General features: G+C 30.8%; 1 protein-coding gene across 2 annotated transcripts in view; it reads left to right on the plus strand.

Annotated features, from left to right (window-relative positions):
• Positions 1-24,991, plus strand: part of LOC119606469 — an 85,107-nt gene extending 60,116 nt beyond the window's left edge. For both annotated transcript variants that reach the window (XM_037959985.1, XM_037959986.1), the window contains exons 4-5: positions 18,378-21,971; positions 22,045-24,991. In XM_037959985.1, coding sequence (XP_037815913.1) covers positions 18,378-21,971; positions 22,045-22,064 — 3,614 coding nt within the window. In that variant the 3' untranslated portion in view covers positions 22,065-24,991. The remainder of the gene's footprint in view (positions 1-18,377; positions 21,972-22,044) is intronic.
• The last annotated feature ends 545 nt before the right edge of the window (positions 24,992-25,536 follow it).

A 25,536-nucleotide genomic window follows, 5' to 3' on the forward strand; every position in this document is an offset into this window, starting at 1 on the left:
AAGTGGAATGCCATATGATTTTATTGTCTATCAAGGTACAAAAATTAACCAAAAGTGGGTCAAAACGTTGGATTTGGTTCAGCAATTATGCTCCATCTAACGCAACGTATTCCAAGAACTGAAATTGGTCATAATCTGTTCTTCGATAATTATTTTCCATCGTACCAATTGTTTGAAAAGGATCCTCGTCAGCTGAATGTATATGAGCTGATAACAATGTAATTATCTCTCGGTGGTACGATAATAAAATTGTAAATTTAGGCTCAAATTTTATAGGAATTGGCAAGGAGGATAAAGCCAGGTGTTGGGATAAAAACAAAAATGAATATGTTATCAATAGACCTGAAGTTGTTCGGATGTACAATGAAAGCATGGGCGGTGTTGATTTATTAGATCAAATGATTCAATATTATAGAATAAATATTCACACAGTGAAGTGGACGCTTCGTGTTATAATCCACTTCGTCGATTTGGCTCTTACTACAGCATGGATGGAATATCGAATTTGGAATACTTCTCAGACAGTGGCGATTCAATGTTGCCAAAAAGAAAAAAGTTTTTCAAAAGGCACCTCCTCAAGAGGTTCGTCGTGATCAAAAGATGCACATACCAATTTTCGTACAAGCTAAAAGCGCAGGCCGTTGCAAAGCCAAAGGTTGTGGCAAAAGCTCTTACATTAGTTGCCAAAAATGTAAAGTATTTCTTTGTGTAAAGAGAAATTCGAATTGTTTTGAAAGATTTCACAAAAATAATTAATATATAATGTACATATTTATGTATTAGAAATATAATCTTTTATTTTTTCTTTTAATTTGTTATCCTTTTTTTACTAAAAATAAACTGAATAAACATAAAAAATCAAATATTATTACGGCAGATGTTCTATTCAATATAGGTGTCTTTGAAGGTCTATGTCGAATATATTCGACATTCTGTAACACACTTGGGAGCAGCCAAATACAAACAATTTTATTTTTCACGGATTCAGCGTATTTAAATTACCCTAAATATAAATTTTCAGATTTTTAGTTCGACCTAAATTATTTTTGACCCTGAAAGGGTTAAAGAAGAGTTTTGGATGAAGTATTATTCCCAAGTATTTGACATTGACTTTCCAACTTATATCATGATCCATGAATGGAAGAGGGTTTTGTAGAAGGAAACATGGCTTTCTTTTCCTGGTAAAATATATTGCTTTTTTTTCGGGTTTAGCATGATATTCCACCTACTGAAGTAAGATTTTAAATCTTCTAAAGCCAATTCTAAATTGGTTATAATGTTCGCTGCATATACACCATCGGACAAAATAAAGTGCAAAAGTGCTCATTCTATATTCTTCCAGCGAAAAATCGGTTAAATGATTCTTGAATATGTACATTTTTTTCATAATCATTTAGTTAATATACAATGCTACACAAATAACAATAAAACTAAATTATTGTACTTAAAATCAGGGTTTAATATTTAGTTTTTAGTTTTATTTTTTTAAATGTCTACTGAACTGAAGAAAGTTCAAGTATTTATTTTTCCCTCACAAGCTAACTGAAGTCAGTCAACTGTGTCAACGCACTGCTGCAATAACTTGGAAGTGGTTTTGTTTTTCTTCAGCAGCCACACACACAAGCAGCGGCCACGTTAAGTTTTTCAACTCAGCCGAACTGAACACAACGACTGAACAGTAAAAACAGATTTGCGTGTGCTGCTTACGTATTGCTTAGTTCTTGGTTTCGTTTTCTTACTAAGGGACGTAAACAAAACTATTAGTTTGACTGGTTAGTACAAATCAAGCCGACTGAACAATAAAACTTGATGGGTTGTTTGTTCAGTAAGTCATTTATATGGTATGTTTTTGTGTTTAAATTTGACAAAAGTAAATAAAGTAATTTGTTATTGTACGTATGTATGTATGTATGTATGTATGTATGTATGTATGTATGTATGTATGTATGTATGTATGTATGTATGTATGTATGTATGTATGTATGTATGTATGTATGTATGTATGTATGTATGTAGTATGTATGTATGTATGGATGTATGTATGTATGTATGTATGTATGTATGTATGTATGTATGTATGTATGTATGTATGCATGTATGTATGTATGTATGCATATTAGGGTGGGTCGAAAATAAGCATTTCGCTCGGATCAACTTCTAATAGTGAAATTATATTGTATTTTAACGTCAAATGGAAGACTAAAATATTCAATTATTTTGAGGGTAAGAGCCCGCGCATCGCCGCCAAAGTTTGTAAATGCGTTTATATGGAAAAAATTACACTTTTTGGAGTTTTTTACAAAATGAGGCTTTAAATATTAATTATTGCACAATTTTATAGCAAAATCGTAATGTCTACAAAATTGTCTTTCCAAAAAGATGGAAAAACTCAAAATTGGTTAAAAAAGTTTTGAGTTATTAAAATTTTCCCCGAGAATTTTGTGATTCTGAAGACATATAAAAGTAAATATAAGAAAATTTTTGTTAGTTTTGAAAAATTTTACTAAAAAATATTATGTTTATCTTGATAAGGTTCATAAATGTGCTAGTACGAATTTTTGTTCAAATTGGATAACGCTTACTCGGTTTAGTCTGTTGTCAAAAAAGGGCCATTATTTTAACAGCATCTCCAAAACTCCATTTTCAAACTTTAAAAAATTTTGATAAATGGATTATTAAAAATGAAAGTTTTCTATACTGGATATTATAAAGGAAATATATAAGAATTAAACACAGAAAGAATGAGCTTAATACCTCTCATAGTTTTACCGTACCTGCGATGTGAATTTGAAGGATTTCGGGAAAAAGGCAATTTTTGCCAATAATTAAGTAAAAATTATATTATTACCAATTGTTGCTTAATTTTGATCAAGTAAATTGCGATTATTTCCTAGTCCATGGAAAGTTAGTTCTGATCAAATTTCCGAAACTAAAAATCATTAACCCTCTAAACAGCGGGGTCAAAATCAAAATTTTTGAATATTTTATGTTCTTGAAGAAATAAGAGCATGATGTTGTTAATTTGTTGATGGATATTGATGAATCTTCTTAGAAGTTATTTTTACTACATTCAAATAATACGATAAACCAAATACTGGATATATATCCATTAATTCTTTAAAAAAAATAATTTAATAAAATTCCTTTTTAAAAGTGTTTTTTGTAGTGTTTAAAAAAATCGGTCTTGAATTGACCCCAAGTATGACAGAGGGTTAATTTTTGAAGAAGTTTGATTCCTAGATTTCTGGTTATATTTTCGTGTAGTTTGTTAAAATGAATTCATAATTAAATACACAATATTTTGCTATTTTTAGTGAAGAATATTAAATATACAAAAACTTGATTTTGACCCCGGTTTTTAGAGGGTTAATGATTTTTAATTTCGGAAATTTTATCAGATATAACTTTTCATGGACTCGGAATTAATAATCGCAATTTAATTGATCAAAATTAAGCAACAATTTGTAATAATATAATTTTTACTTAATTAATGGCAAAAACTGCCTTTTTCCCGAAATCCTTCAATTTCACATCGCAGGTACGGTAAAACTATGAGAGGTATTGAGCTCATTCTTTCTGTGTTTAATTCTTATACATATCCTTTATAATATCCAGTATAGAAAACTTTAATTTTTAAAAATCCATTTAACAAAATTTTTTAAAGTTTGAAAATGGAGTTTTGGAGATGCTGCTAATATAATGGCCCTTTTTTGAGCACAGACTAAACCAAGTATGCGTTATCCAATTTGAACAAAACTTCGTACTAGCACATTTATGAATCTTATAAAGATAAACATAATATTTGTTTGAAAAATTTTTCAAAACTAAAACAAATTTTCTTATATTTACTTTTATATGTCTTCAGAATCACAAAATTCTCGTGGGAAATTTTAATAACTCAACCATTTTTAACCAATTTTGAGTTTTTCCATCTTTTTGCAAAAACAATTTTGTAGACATTACGATTTTGCTATAAAATTGTGCAATAGTTAATACTTAAAGCCTCATTTTGTGAAAAAACACCAAAAAGTGCAATTTTCCCATATAAACGCATTTACAAACTTTTTCGGCGATGCGCGGGCTCTTACCCTCAAAATAATTGAATAATATTTTACAGTCTTCAACAGTATTTCACTATTAGAAGTTGATCCGAGCGGAAAGCATATTTTCGACCCTCCCTATTATACATACATACATACATGCATACATGCATACATACATACATACATACATACATACATACATACATACATACATACATACATACATACATACATACATACATACATACATACATACATACATACATACATACATACATACATACATACATACATACATACATACATACATACATACATACATACATACATACATACATACATACATACATACATACATACATACATACATACATACATACATACATACATACATACATACATACATACATACATACATACATACATACATACATACTTACATACATAGGGACAAAGGTTTTCCTTTAGCAATACCTTACACGCTTCAATTTTTTCTTCAAAGTCCTTTTCCAATGAAGCTTTTAATGCATCAAAACCATTTCTTAATTCTTCTTGGACATTACAAACTTTAGGACTATTAGTATTAGGACTATTAGTACATTTTGGGCGTTTTTATATATCACTGTGTGGGTCCATAGCAAAAGTAAGTATCCACTGTAAATCCCAGCTCTGATACTAAAAACGGCAGCAAACAAAAAACAACAGGTGTCTCAAAACAATACAATCCAAAACATCAAATGAAGAGCCAGGTTGCAAACAAAAAGCATCCAGGTTGCAAATAAAAGCACCCAAAAAACAAATCCAGTCAGCAGTGATACAAGCCGAAACGGCTCAAATCGGTTGCAAACAAAAAGCACCCAGGTTGCAAATAAAATCACCAAAAAACAAATCCAGTCAGCAGAGATACAAGCCGAAACGGCTCAAATCGGTAATATTTTGCAAACCGCGCCGCCGACTTCTTTCGGCTCAAAAGCTAAGCCGGCTTAAACGTAGCCGCTGATAAAGATTGAAATCGCACATGTATTTATTTCAGAAAATAATTTCACCAATTTGAACGGAGTTGCCACTTTTTTAAATTATTATGGCTAATTGAAAGAGTTGCCACACAATATTGTGCTAATATTAAAATAGTGATAACTACTATAATAATGTAATTTTTTTGCAGGAAAAACTTATATAGAGATAGAGAAAAGACTATTATACATAGATTTTTCAATATAATAAACGCTTATAAGGTAATTTTTTGAAGAAAAAATTAAATTGAGCCGACAATTTAGTCGCCGCCGATATTTTCTATAATAAGCCGCCGCCGCAGATCATTTTGCATCGGCTTGTGTCTCTGCCAGTCAGGCAATCAATATAATCGTTGTTTATTTATTGAGAAATTACACAGTATTATTAAAGACAGCAGCCGCAGTGCTACCAATTATAGTTTGTTGTTGTTGTGTTGTAATAATGTAATTTCTTTTATATTTTAAACAAAAGAAAACAGCAACCAAAAAACTTTTATTCACTTTTAACAGAAAGTATTGTTAAAAACTACTATGTTTTATTAAACTTTTAATTTTACACAGCACACAAAAATTTGTTTATTTACTCATGACAGTGTTGCCAGTTATTTAAATTTTTTTATTTAAATTTTTTGCAATTCAACCCGGTCCAGGAGGTTAAAATGTGACTTAAATATCAAAGTATCTTGACAAACTGGTAAAATAATATAAAATAAAGTCAAATTTTTTATACCCTCCACCACCATCAGTGGTGATAGAGGGTATATATAAGTTTGTCATTCCGTATGTAACACCAAGAAATATTTATCTGAGACCCAACAAAGTACATATATTCTGGGTCCTTATAAAATTCTGAGTCGATTTAGCTATGTCCGTCTGTCTGTCTGTGTAAAACAAGCTCACGTTAAAACGAAGCAATGGAAATTAATGAAATTCAGCAAAAATATTCATTATTATCCGGAACAGTTTGGTATTGAAAATGTGCAAAATCTGTTCACATCGGGAAAAGTTATGAATCAAAATTTAAAACAACTCCGAAAAAATAAGCCTTTTTTTATACATTCTGATGTAATTTTCTCGAAAACTATGCAAGATAATTTAATGAAAGTTATCATTCGTTTCTACACAAGATCTCGATTCCTGCTGAAAATTGCTAGAATCGGTTTATAATTTAATATACCTCCCATACAAAAGTACATATTCCCGGAAAATGAGTTTTTTGTTAATACCTTCCGTCAGAATGCTGATATCTTCACAAAATTTTACAACTTAAAATCTTATGTCAATAGAATTCATTGAGAGAAAAAATTTTCTGGATGGGTGCATAATTGGACATAGCTCTCATACAAGGTCCCTTCCCGAAAATCACTTAAACGCGCATAACTCATTAGTAAATTAAGATATCCATATAAAATTTGGAATAAGAATTGCTCATATGCACAGAAATATTACTGTGAAAATTTTTTCCGATCGGTCAATAATTGGTCATAGCTCCCATACAAGGGAAGTCACGAAAATCACTTAAACGCACATAACTCGTTACTAAATTGAGATATCCATATAAAATTTGGTACAAGTATTGCTCTCACATACAGAAATATTACTATGAAATGTTTTTCCGATCGGTCCGTAATTGATCATAGCTCCCATACAAGGACTCTTCATGAAAATCACTTAAACGCGCATAACTCATTACTAAATTATGATATCCATACAAAATTTGTAATAAGTATTGGTATATGCACAGAAATATTACTATGAAATTTTTTTCCGATCGGTCCATAATTGGTCATAGCTCCCATACAAGGACCCTTCCCGAAAATCGACGCAATACTAAATTAAGATATCCATATAAAATTTGGTACAAGTATTGCTCATATGCACAGAAATATTACTGTGAAATTTTGTCCGATCGGTCCATCCTTCCGATCGGTCTATAATTGGTCATAGCTCCCATACAAGGTCCCTTCCCGAAAATCACTTAAACGCGCATAACTCATTACTAAATTAAGATATCCATATAAAATTTGGTACAAGTAGTGCTCATATGCACAGAAATATTACTGTGAAATTTTTTTCGGATCGGTCCATCCTTGGTCATAGCTCCCATGCAAGGTTCCCTCCCGAAAATCACTTAAACGCACATAACTCATTACAAAATATTGATATCCATACTTTTTGCACAAATATTGCCCTTATATACATTAATTACACCATAAAACTGTTTTACGATCGGACCATATTTGGTCATAGCTCTCATACTAGGTCACCTCCAGAAAATCACTTAAATGCACAATATTCATTACTAAATAATGATATTGATACAGAATTTTGGCATTTTGTCTTTATATACATAATTGGTAAAATTTTTATACAAGGTCCTTTTACAATAATCTCTTAAACGCCCATTACTCATTACCAAATAAAGCTATTGATACAAAATTTGGCACAAATATTAGTTTGGTACACACAAATTCTGTTTCAAGATTTTTTCACGATCGGTTCATAACATGGGTGCGGTCGGTCCTATGGAAGGTTCCCTTCAGAAAATCACTTGAACACACATTACTTATTACTAAATAGATATAAAATTTGACTGAAATATAGCTTTTATGTACAGAAATTTAGCTTAAAGAATTGTTTACGATCGGTCTATAATTGGTCATATTTCCCATACTAGGTCCTGCCCCTAAAAGCACTTTAACCGTATTTAACTAGTTGCATTATCAATTTGTGTAGAACAAAATTATATATATATGTATTTTGAAAGTCCTTAAATCTTTCACACACATGCATACATGTACATTATTAAATATCGTTAGAGCATATTTTAGGGCGCTATAAAAATATAAAAGAAAATGTAATGTTCAATAAATTTTGGAATTGTAACAGATTTAAGCTGTTTTTCTATTTAAGACATGAGAAAACTTATTTCTACAAATATTTGATCAATTAAAAAAGTATTAATATAAAAGTAGCTGGTGGAGGGTATTTAAGATTCGGCTCAGCCGAATATAGCACTCTAACTTATTTTTTTTTTTCATTTTATTTATTCTTTATTGAATCTTTCTTATGTAGAAATTTACAATAAGTATTAAAATCCTAACCTAAATTATAACTAACGTTGTTATTGCCGATGCAATTTCAACCAAAGTTCTCGATAATTTGATTATCTGGCAAAATCCAATGTTTCCGTTCTTCTCAGTCGTCTATGACCCTCAAATGACAGGGCAAGGGGATTTGGGTGATCCATTAGTTTCGACAAGTAGGTTAAACAACAGAATTTGATCTCCTCGCGTATTATGGGGACATTGAGATCCCTATGAATATTACTATTGCCAATGTACCACGGGGCACCTGTTATCGTGTAACCACATTATTTATAGTGTTAATCAGTAAACACATTCTCCAAGTGATTGGCGAATGCTTCAAGTTTTTCCGACGAATTTCTTGCCCATTGACCATTCTGTAGGCGTGTGGGTGACTCATATGCAATAGGGCATTGCATATGTTTAACCAGTGTTGCCATAACGGCATTAAAAGTGCAATTCTAGCACTTTTTTTTTCGTAGGCTGCACTTATTTTTTAGAAAAAAGTGCTAGATGCTTTTTAGCACTTTTTCGTCTTTTGCTAGAAATTTTTAGCATTAAAAGTGCATTTTTGGCATTTTTTCTTCTATTTTGCACTTTTTATACCCTCCACCACCATCAGTGGTGATAGAGGGTATATATAACTTTGTCATTCCGTGTGTAACACCAAGAAATATTCATCTGAGACCCAACAAAGTATACATATTCTGGGTCCTTATCAAATTCTGAGTCGATTTAGCTATGTCCGTCTGTCTGTGTAAAACACGCTCACGATAAAACGAAGCAATAGAGTTTAACCAAATTCACCCAAAATGTTCTTCATTTTCCTAAGTTGTTTGGTATTGCAAATGGGCAAAATCGGTTCACACAAGGAAAAGTTATGAATCAAAATTTAAAACAACCTCGAAAAAAATAAGCATTTTTTACACATTTTGATGTAATTTTCTCGAAAACTATGCAAGATAATTCCATGAAAATCACCATACATTCGTTTCTACGCAAGAGCTTGATCCCTGCTAAAAATTGTCATATACCTCCCTCCACCTCGGTCCACAATTTCATATACCTCCCATACAAAAGTACATATTCCCGGAAAATGGGTTTTTTGTTAATAACTTCCGCCACAATGTCGATATCTTCACAAAATTTCACAAATTAAAATCTTATGTCAATAGAATTCTTTCAGAGGAAAAATTTTATGGATCGGTCCATAATTGGACATAGCTCCCATACAAGGTCCCCTCCCGAAAATCACTTAAACGCGCATAACTCATTACTAAATTAAGATATTCATATAAAATTTAGTATAAGTATGGCCCATATGCATAGAAATATTACTGTGAAAATTTATTCCGATCGGTCCAAAATTGGTCTAGCTCCCATACAAGGTCCCCTCCAGAAAATCACTTAAATGCATAATATTCATTACCATATAATGATATAAAAACAAAATTTTGAAATTTTGTCTTTATATACATACATAAATGGTCATAGCTCCCATACAAGGTCCTTTTACGAAAATCTCCTAAAAGCATATTTCTCATTACCAAATAAAGCCATTGATACAACATTTGGCACAAATAATAGTTTTGTATACAAAAATTATATTTCAAGATTTTTTCTCGATAGGTTCATAACATGGGTGCGGTGGGTCCCATACAAGATTCCCTTCAGAAAATCACTAAAACGCACATTACTTATTACTAAATTACGATATAGATACAAAATTTGACTGAAATATAGTTTTTATCTACAGAAATTTAGCTTAAAGAATTTTTTACGATCGGTCTATATTTGGTCATATCTCTCATACTAGGTCCTGCCCCTAAAAGCGCTTTAACCGTATTTAACTATTTGCATTATCAATTTGTGTAAATAAATCTTGGAATTGTAATAGATTTAAGCTGTTTAAATCTTGGGATTTTTCTACTTAAGACATGAGAAAAATTATTTCTACAAATATTTGATCAATTAGAAAAATATTAATATAAAAGTAGCTGGTGGAGGGTATTTAAGATTCGGCTCAGCCGAATATAGCACTCTAACTTGTTTCTATTCAAGACATGAGAAAACTTATTTCTACAAATATTTGATCAATTAGAAAAGTATTAATATATGTATAAGTAGCTGGTGGAGAGTATTTAAGATTCGGCTCAGCCGAATATAGCACTCTAACTTGTTTTTTTTTTTTTTTTAATTTCGAAAATATTATTGACAATTTATTCCAGAATTACAAATTTGCGTATTTGAATATAACCCTCATAATTCATTTGTTACATCAACATTTATATTGCTTCCTAAAAGCTCTTTGAAGTATGAGTAATAAACCTGACATCTATTCGCCAAGATTTAAGATTATCACCCAATTTACACGATGATTTTTTTCATGTTTGCCCAGACGTCTGTTTTCATGTTTGTCGATGATTGGTGGTGAGCGGGGTAGAGAAGAATGGGGGGTAAGAAAACAAACATGATTTGGGATTTTCATGATTGTTTTTGACATTCCTCTTTAAACTCATTCGTACTGTTGATATTATGCTCATGTAAAAAAATAATTATGTCTTTTTTTTTACATGAAAACATTAAAATTTGCATTAAAAAATACTAAAGCGTGTAATTAAATTTTTTAAATCAAATTAAATGGTTTTTATGTTAAAAATTTCATTTTATTTTTATTACGAATAAGTAATTAAAAAGGATTATACAATTAAACATCAAAAAAAGACATGCATAGTTGCATGTAAAAAATCACTGTATAAATGTTCACCAAAATTTCCAAATTCATTACAGTTTCGATTTTATTAAGGTTCAAAGTTAAAATTTTTTAAGATTTTTTTCAACAAGTATTAAATTTGACATCGTATATTTTCTAAAATATTTATCGTTTTAGTTCCTAATTAAAACCTATGTCTTGCAGTTTGAAAATATTTTAGTTAAAATATTTCTGTTTTAAGGTATGAATCATGACATCAAACAACGTCTTAGTCAAGGATATCTCAAAAAAGGCACCTTATATTTTCTTTATTCCTTCACATATGATTGCTTATAGTGTTTTCAATAAAATATACAAATTTCAGAATGGGACAATGAGGGAATCTCAAGTAAATCAACTTTTAGTAAAATAATCCACATCATTTCCATACAAATTTCAAAAATTTTAATTTTTTGTTCATAAACAATTTAATTTTTGTTTCAAAATTTTAAATTTATTTTTGTGTTCATCAACAAATAAAACTTTAAATTTTTAAATATCTTGAATATTATGAAACTACAAGACATAGGCTTTAATTGGGAACTAAAACTATTAAAATCGGATAAACAGTTTAGTAAATATACGATGTTACATTTAATGCTTGTTGAAAAAAATCCAAAAAAAAATATGAACTTTAAACATCGATAAAATCTGGACCGTAACGAATATGAAAATTTTGGAGAACTTTAAATTCCGTATTTAAAAGAAGAATGTGTGTACCGAATTTCATCGAAATCGGAGAGAGTCATGTTCAAAATCCTACTTTTTTTGTTCGAAATTTTTTGAAATAACCCCTTATTGATTTTGTAAAGGGATATTTTATAGGCAAGGTCAAATCACGGATCAATTTGAAATAGTCTTTTGCATTTTTCATATAAAATATCTCGTTGAATTATGTAAAAAATTGCGACCTGTACATTATACCTGGACAGCCAGCCGTACAGACGGGTAGACATGGTTTAATGGACTTTTAAAAACTTGATATGAATTTAGCACGTTTTTCAAGGAATTTGCACTTTTTTGACCGTCATTTTGCACTTTATTCTGAGGGAGATCTGGCAACACTGTGTTTAACAGCTTTACAGAGACTATATTCTGTTTTCTTAGTAGGGTCTAAGTTTTTGAGATAATTTCTCAGATTAGATTCCTTATTATTTTTTAGGCGATGTCTTCTTTGGCACTGATTAAGTTTAACTTTTATGTTTGGAGATCGCGATTGTTGCCATTGACGTCTGAGTGTTATCTTTTCTTTAATTCGAGACTCAATGTTCCTAGGACATTTCGAATTTTTGTAGTATCCCAAGGTGATTGGGGGTTTAGACACTTTGACAGCATCTTGTAAGATATCCGTAAATTCATCGACAGCGGATTGTATTTCATGGTCATTTTTCAATAAAATGTTTTGTGGCAAGTGTGAGCTAACATACATTTTAAACTTTAACCAGTTCCTCTTCTTGTTAGGGAAACAAGAACAATAGTTTTCCAATTTATTTGGGGGTTCTAATAACGTTAAAACCGTAGGCGAGTGATCTGACGAGAGGTCCAGTGAAGAGATCACTGAAATAAATTCTCGTTTTATATTCTTGATTACAGCAAAGTCAATTAGATCGGGAATCTTATTGAGGTCTGTAGGCCAATAGGTAGGTTAGCCACTAGATATGGCATCTAGTCTGTTATGCGATATTGCTTCAACAATTGTCTGCCTTTGGGAGTAATGAGGCGAGAGCACCAAAATGTATGTTTTACATATTTCTATTGCGAATGTACCACGGGGCACCTGTTATTGACCTTAACAGTGCTGACTGCTTTCTTTGTAATTTTTCAACATTAGATGAGGAGGCTGTTCCTCACAGTTGAATGCCGTATAGCCATTATCGGTTTTATAACTGTTTTGTACAAAAGCACTTTGTACTCCAAGTATAGAGCTGACCGTGGTCCAATTAGCCAGTACATTTGAGCTGACTTTAATTTTATTTGTGTAACCTTGGCTTCAATGTGGTGAGTCCATGTTAAGCGGCGATCAAGGTGGATACCAAGATATCTCACATGGCTTTGTTCAGGAATTTTTATATTGTTTATCTGTACGGGAAGACAATTTTCTCGTCTTAAAGTAAATGTAATGTGAGTACATTTTGTTGCATTGGTTATCATGTATGCATACAAAAGTAGTATCATCCGCAAATGTAGATGTGTGAGTCAATGCGCTCGTTGGCATATCTGCAGTATATAAAATATATATGAGCGGACCTTGAATACTCCCCTAGGGTACTCCAGCAGATATTTTTCGACGTGAAGAGATCACATCTTTAGATCTGATTTGAAAAGATCTTTCATATATGTAATTTTTAAGCAGTTTGTGAACATTCGCAGGTAGTGATGTGATAATTTTGTGTATTAGTCCATCGTGCCAGACTTTATCGAAAGCTTGAGAAATATCTATGAATAATGCTGAGCAATATTGCTTGCTCTCGAAGGCCTTCCGAATAAGAGTAGTTATTCGATGTACCTGTTCGATAGTGCTGTGCTTTCTTCTAAAACCCAACTGATGGTCAGGAATAATGCAATTATCGTTAAGGTGTACTATAAGGCTTTCAAGCAATAACTTTTATAAAAGTTTTGAGAATATTGACAACAGGCTAATGGAACGGCATGATGTCACTTGAGTGACATCTTTTCCCGGTTTTGGTATCATAACAATTTCGAATACTTTCCATGAGGTAGGGAAATATCCAATACGTAGCATCGAGTTAAAGATGAACAAAATAATTCTCAGTGCTGAAATGAGCAGGTTATTTATCATCGTGGTAGTAATTTTATCTATATCAAGTGATTTTCCTGCCTTTAGACCTTTGATTGTCGTCTTCACGGTAGAGAACCGGAATTTTATTAGGCGTGGAACCACATTATTTATAATGTTAATCAGTAAACACATTCTCCAAGTGATTGGCGAATGCTTCAAGTTTCTCTGACGAATTTCTTGCCCATTGACCATTCTGTAGGCGTATGGGTGACTCATATGCAATAGGGCATTGCATAAGTTTAACAGCTTTCCAGAGACTATATTCTGTTTTCTTAGTAGGGTCTAAGTTTTTGAGATAATTTCTCAGATTAGATTCCTTTTTTTTTTTAAGGCGATGTGAAGTCTTCTTTGGCACTGATTAAGTTTAACCTTTATGTTTGGAGATCGCGATTGTTGCCATTGACGTCTGAGTGTTCTCTTTTCTTTAATTAGAGACTCAATGTTCCTAGGACATTTCGAATTTTTGTAGTAAGGTGACTGGGGATGTAGACACTTTGACAGCATCTTGTAAGATATCCGTAAATACATCGACAGCGGATTTTATTTCATGGTTATTTTTCAATGAAATGTTTTGTGGCAAGTGTGAGCTAACATACATTTTATACTTTAACCAGTTCCTCTTCTTGTTAGGGAAACAAGAACAATAGTTTTCCAATTTATTTGAGGTTTCTAATAACGTTAAAACCGTAGGCGAGTGATCTGACGAGAGGTCCAGTGAAGAGATCACTGAAATAAATTCTCGTTTTATATTCTTGATTACAGCAAAGTCAATTATATCGGGAATCTTATTGAGGTCTGTAGGCCAATGGGTAGGTTGGCCACTAGATATGGCATCTAGTCTGTTATGCGATATTGCTTCTAGCAATTGTCTGCCTTTGGGAGTAATGAGGCGAGAGCAGCAAAATGTATGTTTTGCATTATAATCACCAGCTGCTATGAATCTTGGTCCAAGAGTTTTATCTAATATTTTCTAATATTTTTTCTCACTAAAATTGCTGTTCCACCACATTCTCTGCCACTTGGATGTTTTGTATCGTAAGTGTAGTATCCGTTAATTCTGAAACAATTCTTTAGGGTAAAGTGAGTTTCAAAGACGAGTAGTACGTCAACTTCCTGAAGTAGCAGGAATTGTTCTACTTCATTCTTGTGTTGGCTAAGGCCGTTAGCATTCCAAAAACAAATTCTTAAGGAATTAATTTTTTATTTAGCAGGATCTGCATGAGCATGCTTTGATTCTGCATTAATTGTCGAAACATATTTTGCATATTTGCCTTGAAACTGTTCATGGTTTGAATTAGATTTTCAATAGAGCTTTGAGAATTTGTTTCGGGAGCGGGTACACCCTCTTTTAATGCATGTGCATATGAAAATAACCTGGTATTATTTTATTATTATTTGTTTGTAAATTTTCATTATTTTTATTTGTAAGACTTCTATATTGGGCACTAGATGTTTGTTTTGCGTTCATTTGGGTAACGGAACCCTCTTTTGTCGTATGGGCATACGATTTATTCTGATTGCTTTTATTTGTGATACTTCTATATTGAGCACTAGAAGTATTAGGAAGGCTTGGGAAGTTAGAAGCTTTATATTGACCATATAAAGGTCTTCTGGCCTTAGTTGATTGTTTCATGTGTATATATACTGGACATCCGCGATAGTTAGCAGTGTGATTTTGACCACAGTTTTTGTATTTATGTTTAAAAATTTTTATTATAAATGAAATTCTTAATACAAAAGTATAGTTTTTACTTTAATTTTTATGTAAACATTTGTTTTTTTGAAGCTTGATTGACCATATGGATCCTGAAAGCTTAATCATAGGCCCGACTTTCAAGTTTTCTTAAATAAAAAGTTCAGATGGTGAAAGAAATGACTTCTAATGGTTAAATTATCTAAAAAATTAGTTTTTGAGAAGATTTCGAGAGGAAAAAGTTTTGAATCCACGACATTCCACCGATTTTTTGGGCCAAATTTCGAACAATATTTCGCTATTTCGCAATTCGATTAATAGGGGCTTAAATATCAAAGTATATTGATGGACTTGTGAAATAATGCTAAAATAATTAAATTTAACACAAAGAATTTGAATCGTAAGTAGTTTACTGTAACTTAAGTTTAGATAAAATGCACACAATTATATTAAAACATCAGAAAGAATATTCTTTATAATTTTTTCATAAAAGGTAATGAAATAAAAAACATATTTTATTTTCCTCATTTAAAAACATTATGTTTTATTTTTTGCAATAGATCGTATTGAGTCTATATACTAGTATTAATTCCCAAACAGTACTATATGTACCTAAATTTAAAATTAATTTTCGAAATTTTTACATTTATCGAAACTTTAGTCTTAAATTCAACTTATTTTACCTGTCCATCAAGATACTTTGATATTTAAGCCCCTTTTTAACCACCAAGAACGGATTGAGTTGCCAAAAGGTGAAATATTGCTCAAAATCTGGTCCAAAAATCGGTGGATTATCGTTATCTGTAAGCTGATTCAAAACTACTTCGGCTCAAAATCTTTTCAAGAACTCATTTTTTAAGTAATTTAACAATATTAAGCAATTTCTTTCACTGTTTTAACTTTTTATTTAAGAAAATTTGAAAGTCGCGGGTCCAATTCCGCTGTCAGAGTTTATATGGTCAAGCAGGCGTTGAAAAAAACACACGTTAACATAAAGAACCGAGGAAGCAGTATATTTTGATATTGGGAATATCACTTACAATTAAAATTTTTAAAATAAGTACAAAAACGCCGTTTAAGAAATCTTAGATTATGTCTCCAGTGTAATACTATGAATCGTTTCTATTATTTTTTCCAATGCTAAATATTTCAAATACCAATAAAATACGATGGAGCAAAAAAACGTGTAAACTCTATTTATCATAAGAAAGTAATGTTAAATGCCTTTTATTTAAGATACAAAACATAAAATTCTAACGGATAATTTTTTTGAAAAATTCTTTTTCGTTTCTATTATTTGAAAAAAATAATAGAAACGACCTTACTTTCCGGTAAAAAAAAAATAATTTTTCTCAAAAATTACCCGTTAGAATTTAGAGATTACAAGTTTTTTTGCTCCATTATATTTTATTTTTATTGGAAAAAATAATAGAAGCGATTCATAGTATTACACTGGACACATAATCTAAGTTTTCTTGTGAAAAATAAAACAATTTTTTTAAATGAGGAAAGTAAAGTATGTGTTTTATTTCATTACCTTTTCTAAAATCTAATACGTTTATTTTATGAACAAAATTATAAAGAACATTCTTTCTGATGTTTTAATATGATAGAGGGTGCATTTTATAAAACTTACGTTACAGTAAACTGCATACAATTTAAACTGAATTTGAAAAATTTTGTGTGTTAAATAATGCTAACTATTTTAGCATTATTTCACAATTCCATTAATATACAGTGGTTTCCCGGTTTAACGAAAGATATCGTAAAAATGAAAAATACGTTAAACCGAATAACAACTTTTCTATGATTTAATGATAAAAATAGGGTAATGGAAAGTAGGAAGTAAATTTTTTAAATCTTTTTGAATGCATACATAAAGTTTTTGACAATTTCCTTGCATTTTTATAAATTTAGAATCAAAACAAAAATAAAGATTTTATGAAAAATTTGATTAAAACTATCTAAAAAGTTATATTTTTTGTTTAATGAAGATAAAGTTGTTTCATTTCGAAAATGAATTCTTTTCTTATAAAAAAAGACAAATTAGGGATTTGATCCCCTTTTTAATCGATGTGAATTCTAAGTATTTTACGGTAATTTTTATTACAAACAATTCCATTTCTCACTTTATTAGTAAAATAATCATAATATTCCCTTATATAAAGAATTTTATGTTAAAATGTATGTCTACTTAATAAATCTTATTTATATTTATTTATTTCATTTATTTGTAATACAAAGCCTACAAAGGCCAAAATATTGATATTATACAGCAAATAACGCCTGAGATCATATTAAAAATATATACATATATAAAAAAATATACAAATCTACATACTTAAATACATACTTAAATTCAAAATAGAAATACTTATATTAAGTCCCTTCTATAGAATATTCAGATTCTCATATCAATTTATCCTTCACTTGGCTAAATTGATATGAGAATCTGAATATTCTATAGAAGGGACTTAATATAAGTATCTCTCCGTATTATTTTTTTATAGAAAATTTTTTTGAAATTCGTTATATCGAGTACAACAAACAATTTGCCCGTTATAAAATAGCGAAATATTGCTATTTATATCTATAATATATCTATTATTTTCGGTGTGAGATCGATTTTGTTGTATACGTAAAAACTAAAACTCATATTTTCACGAATATGTATTTAATAAATTAATAGCTAAATTTAAATTTAGAAGACATCAACCTGTACTATCTGAATCTGATTTAATTTTTTAAATCTCTTGATTTCTTTAAAAGTTATTTAAAAATAGTAAAATGTAATCAAATATTCAAAGCAGTTTTTCTCGAAACAAGATTTTTGGATTATGCGATATTCTGTCGTTACATATTTTTATATAAATGTATGTAATTTTAGCTATATTTCGTCCTTTTAAATTGAGAATTAAACTTTATTTTTATTATACCGTTTTACCATATTAAATTAATTTATGAATTTATGTTCTATATTATAATTCCAGTGCCTAATATATTGAAAAAAACCGGTGGTCATATGCCCACTATTTCCATGTTCCCTGGTGGTGGTGAGTTACCATCATATTCACCACCATCTCGGTCATTCTTTACACCCCCACTACCACCAGAATATCAACATCCCTTTGCTGACAAACCAACATTGCGCGGAACTAATAACGAGGGAATAATTGAACCCAACTCTGGCAGCTACATAAACCGCAGACCTATACCGCCACCCAGTTTGATGCCTGGACATGAACGTATACCTTTAAGACCTCCAGATTTAAGTGGGTCGTCGAATAATAATGAAGGTGTATCAGCGGCACAAATACCGTCATCAGCTGGTAGTACAAAATCTCCTTTATATTCTTTGACGACAATGAGTGACCATCACGAAAGTGATATTAAAAAATCGTTAAATACTCCCTCAAAAGTGACAGGTATTAGTTTGGAAAATGTCTCGAACGTAGAAGGAATAAATATATCATCATCTGGTGTATATTTAGACGCAAATAATAGTATATACAACAATTCAAATAATCCTGAAGTTAGAAAGGAAGTTCTTCCTAGCATTAGACGTATTTTAAGTGGATCCAATGGCCGAAAGGGTGATATACCTGAAGTCTTATTAAAACAGGTAACTACAAGACCTAATAACAACTATCATCACCCGCCGTCCTCGCCAATCGTTCTAATTAATTCGTCGTTATTGGCAACACATGAAGGTACTGTGGACAATACGGATAACAAACAAAACATAAACAAAATGAAAAATATGCGAGATTCTGAGAATGATGATGACCCACAACAAAAAGTAAAATTTACAACAAGTACTCTTGGTGAGAGTAATTTTACTTCGAATAATATTACGTCAACGCCATCAGCCGCTGCAGCAATTGGTGGAAGCGAAAAAGTTAAAGCTGCTATATCAGCAGCAATAGCAACATCAACAACATCAAGTAATTTTGATATGTCGCTATCGGTTGGTAAAAATAATGGAGATAAATTATCGTCATCGACTTCCTCATCAACATCATCCATATCGTCATCAACATCTTCTTCAACATTAGCATCTGCGTCGGCACATGCAACATGGTCTTTGGCTTGGAATATTCATGTGTATTTATCCGTTATACTCTTTACTATATTGGCAGTATATTCATTTTATAAAATGATCACTTATAACAAACTTACACATCTTTTCTCCCAATCATATTTCATTTGCATCCATCTTATTTTGATCATCATATGTACAGCTCGAACATTCTATTTATGCTACGACGCGTATAATATTCATTCCAGTTTTCACATTTTTATATCGGAAATTCTACTTAATTTACCAGCCACATTCCTGACTATATCATTTGCGGTTTTAATATTATTTTTATCTCTCAAGTCACTGAATCATAAGAATAATCGATATTCTGCGTTAATACGACCGTTAACGGTAGTCGTAGGCTGTGGAGTACACGTAGTTTTATGTATTACTTTACATTATGTCGAATCTTATACTTTGCAAAATCATCAGCAGCATTTGTATTATCAACAACAGCAGCAATTACTTACAAAAAGACAGCTAATGCAACAACAACAACAGCAAAACTTTCAATACAATTATTTACAAAATCAATATTCATATGCTGCCAATATTATGGGTCTCGAATCAATGGCGTTTAGTTCGTCAATGTCCTCAGTTCCGGGAGCTAACTTTCATCAACAGACTATAGCAACCAGTGTATCTTCATTGCCACCACCTCCACCTAGAGTATTGTCATTGATATGCCAAATAATTTATATATTTGTATGCTTTAGTTTGGGACTCTTGTATCTCTATTTATATCGCATTTTAAAACGCATTTTACGAAGTAAATCTCAAAACTATATACACGGTTATCAAAATCTTTCATATGCTATACACATAACTATAGCCACAGCGTTGCTTTTTGTGTTACTAGCATCATTACAAATCTTCGGTGCTATAAGCATTTCATCGTCCAGACCTTTAATTACCAAAAAAACAGCTGAAATTGACTGGCTGCAGTGGGGTTATCAATTTTCCTTGCGCCTTATCGAAATCGCAATTATAACGCTGATCTCTTGGGTCACAGGTCTTAAAACGAGTAATGGAAACAATACGGTCAATATTAATTTAACCAATAACGATTCTAGAGTGGTGACAGGTCAGGTAAACGGTGCCAATTCAACGTTTAACACAAATCTTAGTGTGAATCCAGTGCGCGAAAAGCATGGTGTCCATAATAGCCAATACAACCACTCGAACATGACAAATTTCTTTTTGCCTTGTACCTCGAGTTCCAGTCAGGAACAGTTTGATACAGATTATCCAGCAGTATGTAATGCAAATACCAATTTACATACATACACAATGCGCACTGGTAAACTAATATACGATGATAGTTTTGCCTTGAATACACTAAATGTAAGCAATACAGCTACTCCAGCAAGCGATTTTCATCATCCACATCACCAAGTTCAGCCACATTCTAAACAGCCGCCACAATCTACTTATCAGCATCCCTATGATTCTCAATCTTTACACAGTTCGGCCCATCACAATGTTTCTGAATATGGTTCCAGGATAAATTATAAGCCCGAAAACCATTTACAATACAACGATTATTTGACAGATAATACAACGGACCACTATGAAAATCCTAATTTCGATTTACGAGGTTCCGGTTCTGCTACTTCAGGATCAGCTTTAGTGGTAAACTCTAATACTGGCAATGGAACAGTACAAAAGTTTGGTAAAAATTCCATTTCAAATTCGACCACTACAGCTTCTAGCAGTAATAATTCAAATATGGGCTCTAACTCATCGTCTGGTTCATCGGCTACGTTGCAGCAGCAAATGTTATTGTTACATGGTGGCGGTGACACATGCTATTCAGAGCCAATTCATGAAAACTATGATTTTAATAATTTTGAAAAACCAAAATTTAAACAACAGCCCCATGATAATTGGCCAGACGCTCATATTCCCGCTATACTAAACAAACGTGATAAGAAAAAATCATTAACTACCTTAGAAAGATGTGGCTATGATAAGCCCGAGCGACGTAGTTCTAATTCCACGCATTCCTGCAATTCGAATAGCAATTCCAACAATATTGGCGTTGGTGCTGCTAATAATGGTAATGGCGGTGGTAGCTCACGCTATGCTAGTTTTAATACTTTTGAAAGAGCTCCTTTTAATAATGTGCGCAAAAGTGATACGTTCAACAATATAACATCTAACGGTCTAAATATAATGCACGGACGCAATAATTCCTCATCATCAGCTACGTCAGCAACATCGGTTAGTGGATCTAGAAATACTCCATTAGGCATACAGACTTTGGCATCAACTGAAAGACATCATCATGTTATGCCTTCACGAAACTTACGAGCAAGTGGTAGTTCAAAAGTTTTAACAAATAATGCCTCTGGGCTTGATGTTTTTTCACGTTCAACAATAGAACGTTCAAGTATTAGCCATAACCAGCAGAGGCCTCTTAACCAGCTAAATCAGTCTCAAGTACAAAACCAGTATTCCGATGATGATGACGATGATAAAGATGACGATATAATGTTAGCGGGTATGTAATTTTTTAAAGTTCATGTGAATTGTTTAATAATAAAACTAATTAAACGTTTATAAATCCTTTACAGCATCTCCACATCAGGTGTAATACTATGATACTAAGGCCTTGCAGCTGTCACAATTAGTAAAAAAGAATGAATTCCCTGATTAATCTACATGTGTATATATACACTCATATAAAGGAGCTTAAAACATTTTAAAACTCAATTGAATATAAGTATACATATATTTCTTTGAGCTTCGAAAACCTTTATATTATATACATATATGTATGTATACATACTTTTTTGTTACCATCTTACAAGCTTCTCTAGTAATTTACAACTCAGGTACTTCTCATAAAACATCACACGTTGGTACAAAAAATGAGATCGCTATCCGTAGTTGAGCAAGGTTTCGAGAGTATGTGTAATTATACAACAGTTAATGTAGTTATCAGATGGAAAGGAATTCAAAACTTTTTGAAACTAAACAACCAATCGAATAAAAGGTTTAGTGTAGTCATGCATATTTTTTTTTTATTTAAAACGTCTTCTTTTAAAAAATTCAACTAGACTTTTTTATGTACATTTAAAAAAAATACAGATATTTTTATTGAAAAATATAAAACTTAAATTTAACTTAAAGCAACTCACATTAAATTCAACATTTTGCGCATACCTTTTCCATAATATATCATCACAAATTACATTTTATCTCCTTTCCATTGCAAACTCAAAATACATATAGCCTTCATTAATCAAATCATTACATTTCAATATTTTTTATTCAAATGAATTAACAAATTTTTACAATAAATTTAATTAAATATATTGGATATATATACTACTTCAATCTTAAATAAATTTTGTAATACGTATCAATATTTATAGAACCACTCGTCTTATTGTTCATTTGTTTTTTATTTAATTCATTACCTTATCGAATTGCGATATCAAAACTTTAAATTCATAATTATTATGTTTTTTATTACTGCAATTTTTTGCACATTATTAAGCAAATTCTTCATAGTTGTAGTTTTTTTTTTCGTGTGTTTATATATCTACAAATGTCAAGTTCATAGTTTTGCTATAGTAAAAAACTTCAAAATTTACATTTCGTCCATATTACAGCAATATGAAAATTTTATTGGTTACACGGGCGGCAGTGAAAAATTGACTAGTGCGGTTTTTAGATCTAGTTGAATAGTTAGTTAGTTTAAAAGGAGGATGTATATACATAAAATCCGAAGAAATATACCTAGGCCTCTATCGGGTCTATTGTGCCTCAGGTGGGAATCGAACCAACCAGTAGTGCAGTTTTTTTAATACACTAGGTGAAGGTTGTATGTGTTTCGACATAGCCGAATATAAAAAGTCTTGTTTCTTTTTAATTTTAGATTGTAAGTAGGCTTTTAACTCAAACTTTCTTACAATGTATTTTATTATATTTTAAGTGAACAGAATATGATATTTTTGTTAATATAGAAGTTTACAAAGAGTTCAATGTTTAAGTGAAACAATATGCAAAGCACAATGGGACAAGATCAACATATTTTTGAAATTATGGTGCAATCATATTAATAATTTTTTTCATTTCTTTGATTTTGAATGGGCTAATGAAAAGAAAAATAAAAAAGTAATTTTTTTAAATAGTGTTTGTCAGAAATAGACTTAAAGCCCAAAAAGGGAAAAGATAAACAAATTGAATAAATTGATATCGTTAACAGAGGCCGCAACGGGTCAGAAGTTTTGAAGTGCATTTGAAAGGGGGAAATTCGCTGTTGTTAAAATGTTATTAAATAATTCATTTTGCATGTTATATTAAAGAAATCTTAATATACGCAACAAATTTTTAAAAAACATAAAAGTTATTGAAAATTGCCAATTTTACTGTTTTATATCTTTCTGAAATCCTATTTATGTTACATTGCGTTTATTTAATGTCAATATTTTGTCAAAAACGATTTCCCCTTGTAAATAAGCGTTGCGGCATCTGTTAACATAGTTTTACAACCCAAAGAACAATTCTAGAGAACACTAGCGTACATTTTTAAGAAGGTGCAAAAGTCTTTTTCCATTGCCGTTAAAAAATTAAATGTGGTTTGAATAAATATGAGTTAAAAATGTTTATGTCCGACAACAATGGAATATCTCCTTATTTACTTCACTACACCTACGCACTGCACTTAATCACTTCGTGAGTATACATACAATGTATATACTTTTTGTAATTTTCTCCCACCGTGTAATCATTAGTAACTATACAAATACTAAACAATCAAATTTTGTTATTGAAAAGTATTTATCATTCTGTTTTAAGAATAAATACGATAGATCCCGTTTAATTTAAATATAAGCACTTTTAATTTCTGGAATGCTTAAATAATAAATTCAGTTACATATTAATAGTAAAGGAAATATTAAGGGTTTATTAGTTTGATTCACATACAATTTTCGAAATTTCGAACTTTTAAAACTTTTAATTTATTACTTTACCAGAGGATACATTGGAACCAGTAATAAATTTAAATTGAGAGTTCAAGCTCTATATATAATTGCTGACAGAAGCTACCTTTTCGTTTTAATAAAAGAAAAAAATTATAAATTAAAAATACGAATTAGTATACACGTTGACAATTTTTATTTTAAATTATTAATTTATTTAAACTGTGATTTTGAATTAAATACAAATATTAGATTTTAGCTTCGGTAAGGCTAAAAATAAATATCTTTCAAAGACGAGGATTTGTATTTCTTTTACAATATATGATTGTTTTTGCAAAATGATAGTTATTCACGTTTTTAAATAAAAAAACACAAATGAACGATGGAACTACGGTCTGTGGCTATTTTAAATATTAATACTTAATTGACCATTTCTACAAATAACATATTTTTAAGTTTCCCCTGTTATATAGATTGTAAAATATTGATGATTTTAAATATATGTAAATGGATTTCCCTTAAAACGAAATTCACCCCCCATATTAAGATTTACACCAATAAATATTAAAAAAGCATTTGAAGTTATTTAGTATATGACTTAATTTTTTTTTTGTAAATACTGCCAGACTTTTTTAATTTTAAGTTATCACAACAAATAAATCAATTTAATAATCAACTAATAATAAGTTTGAGACATTTCTTTTTGAAGAAGCCGAAAATATGTAAGTAATCTATATATATAAAAATTAATGTGTGTTTGTTTGTATGTATGTATGTATGTTTGTTTGTTTGAAGTCTATAGCCGCCTAAACGGTTTTCTTGTAATTTTCACTGTGTCTTCTTGTATGCCTGGAAGGAAAAATAGGCTACTTTTTATACCCTTCACCTTCGTGAGAAGGGTATATATAAGTTTGTCATTCCGTTTGTAATTTCTATAATATAATTTTCCGACATGCTTTCGAGAAGATCGCTATTTAAAATCAGCAAAATCGGTCCATAAATACCGGAGATATGAGCAAAAATCCGAGACAACCTCTGAAAATTTCATAAAAAAGACAATTTTTTTCATGCTTTGATATACGCAACAACATCAACACTGCTTATTCATTGAGTATTTCGTTTCATATGTTTGGA

This window comes from Lucilia sericata, unplaced genomic scaffold (assembly GCF_015586225.1).
Source record: "Lucilia sericata isolate MDLA Ls3-8-SP2 unplaced genomic scaffold, ASM1558622v1 Contig000588F_arrow, whole genome shotgun sequence".
In the NCBI taxonomy this organism is placed as follows: Eukaryota; Metazoa; Arthropoda; class Insecta; order Diptera; family Calliphoridae; genus Lucilia; species Lucilia sericata.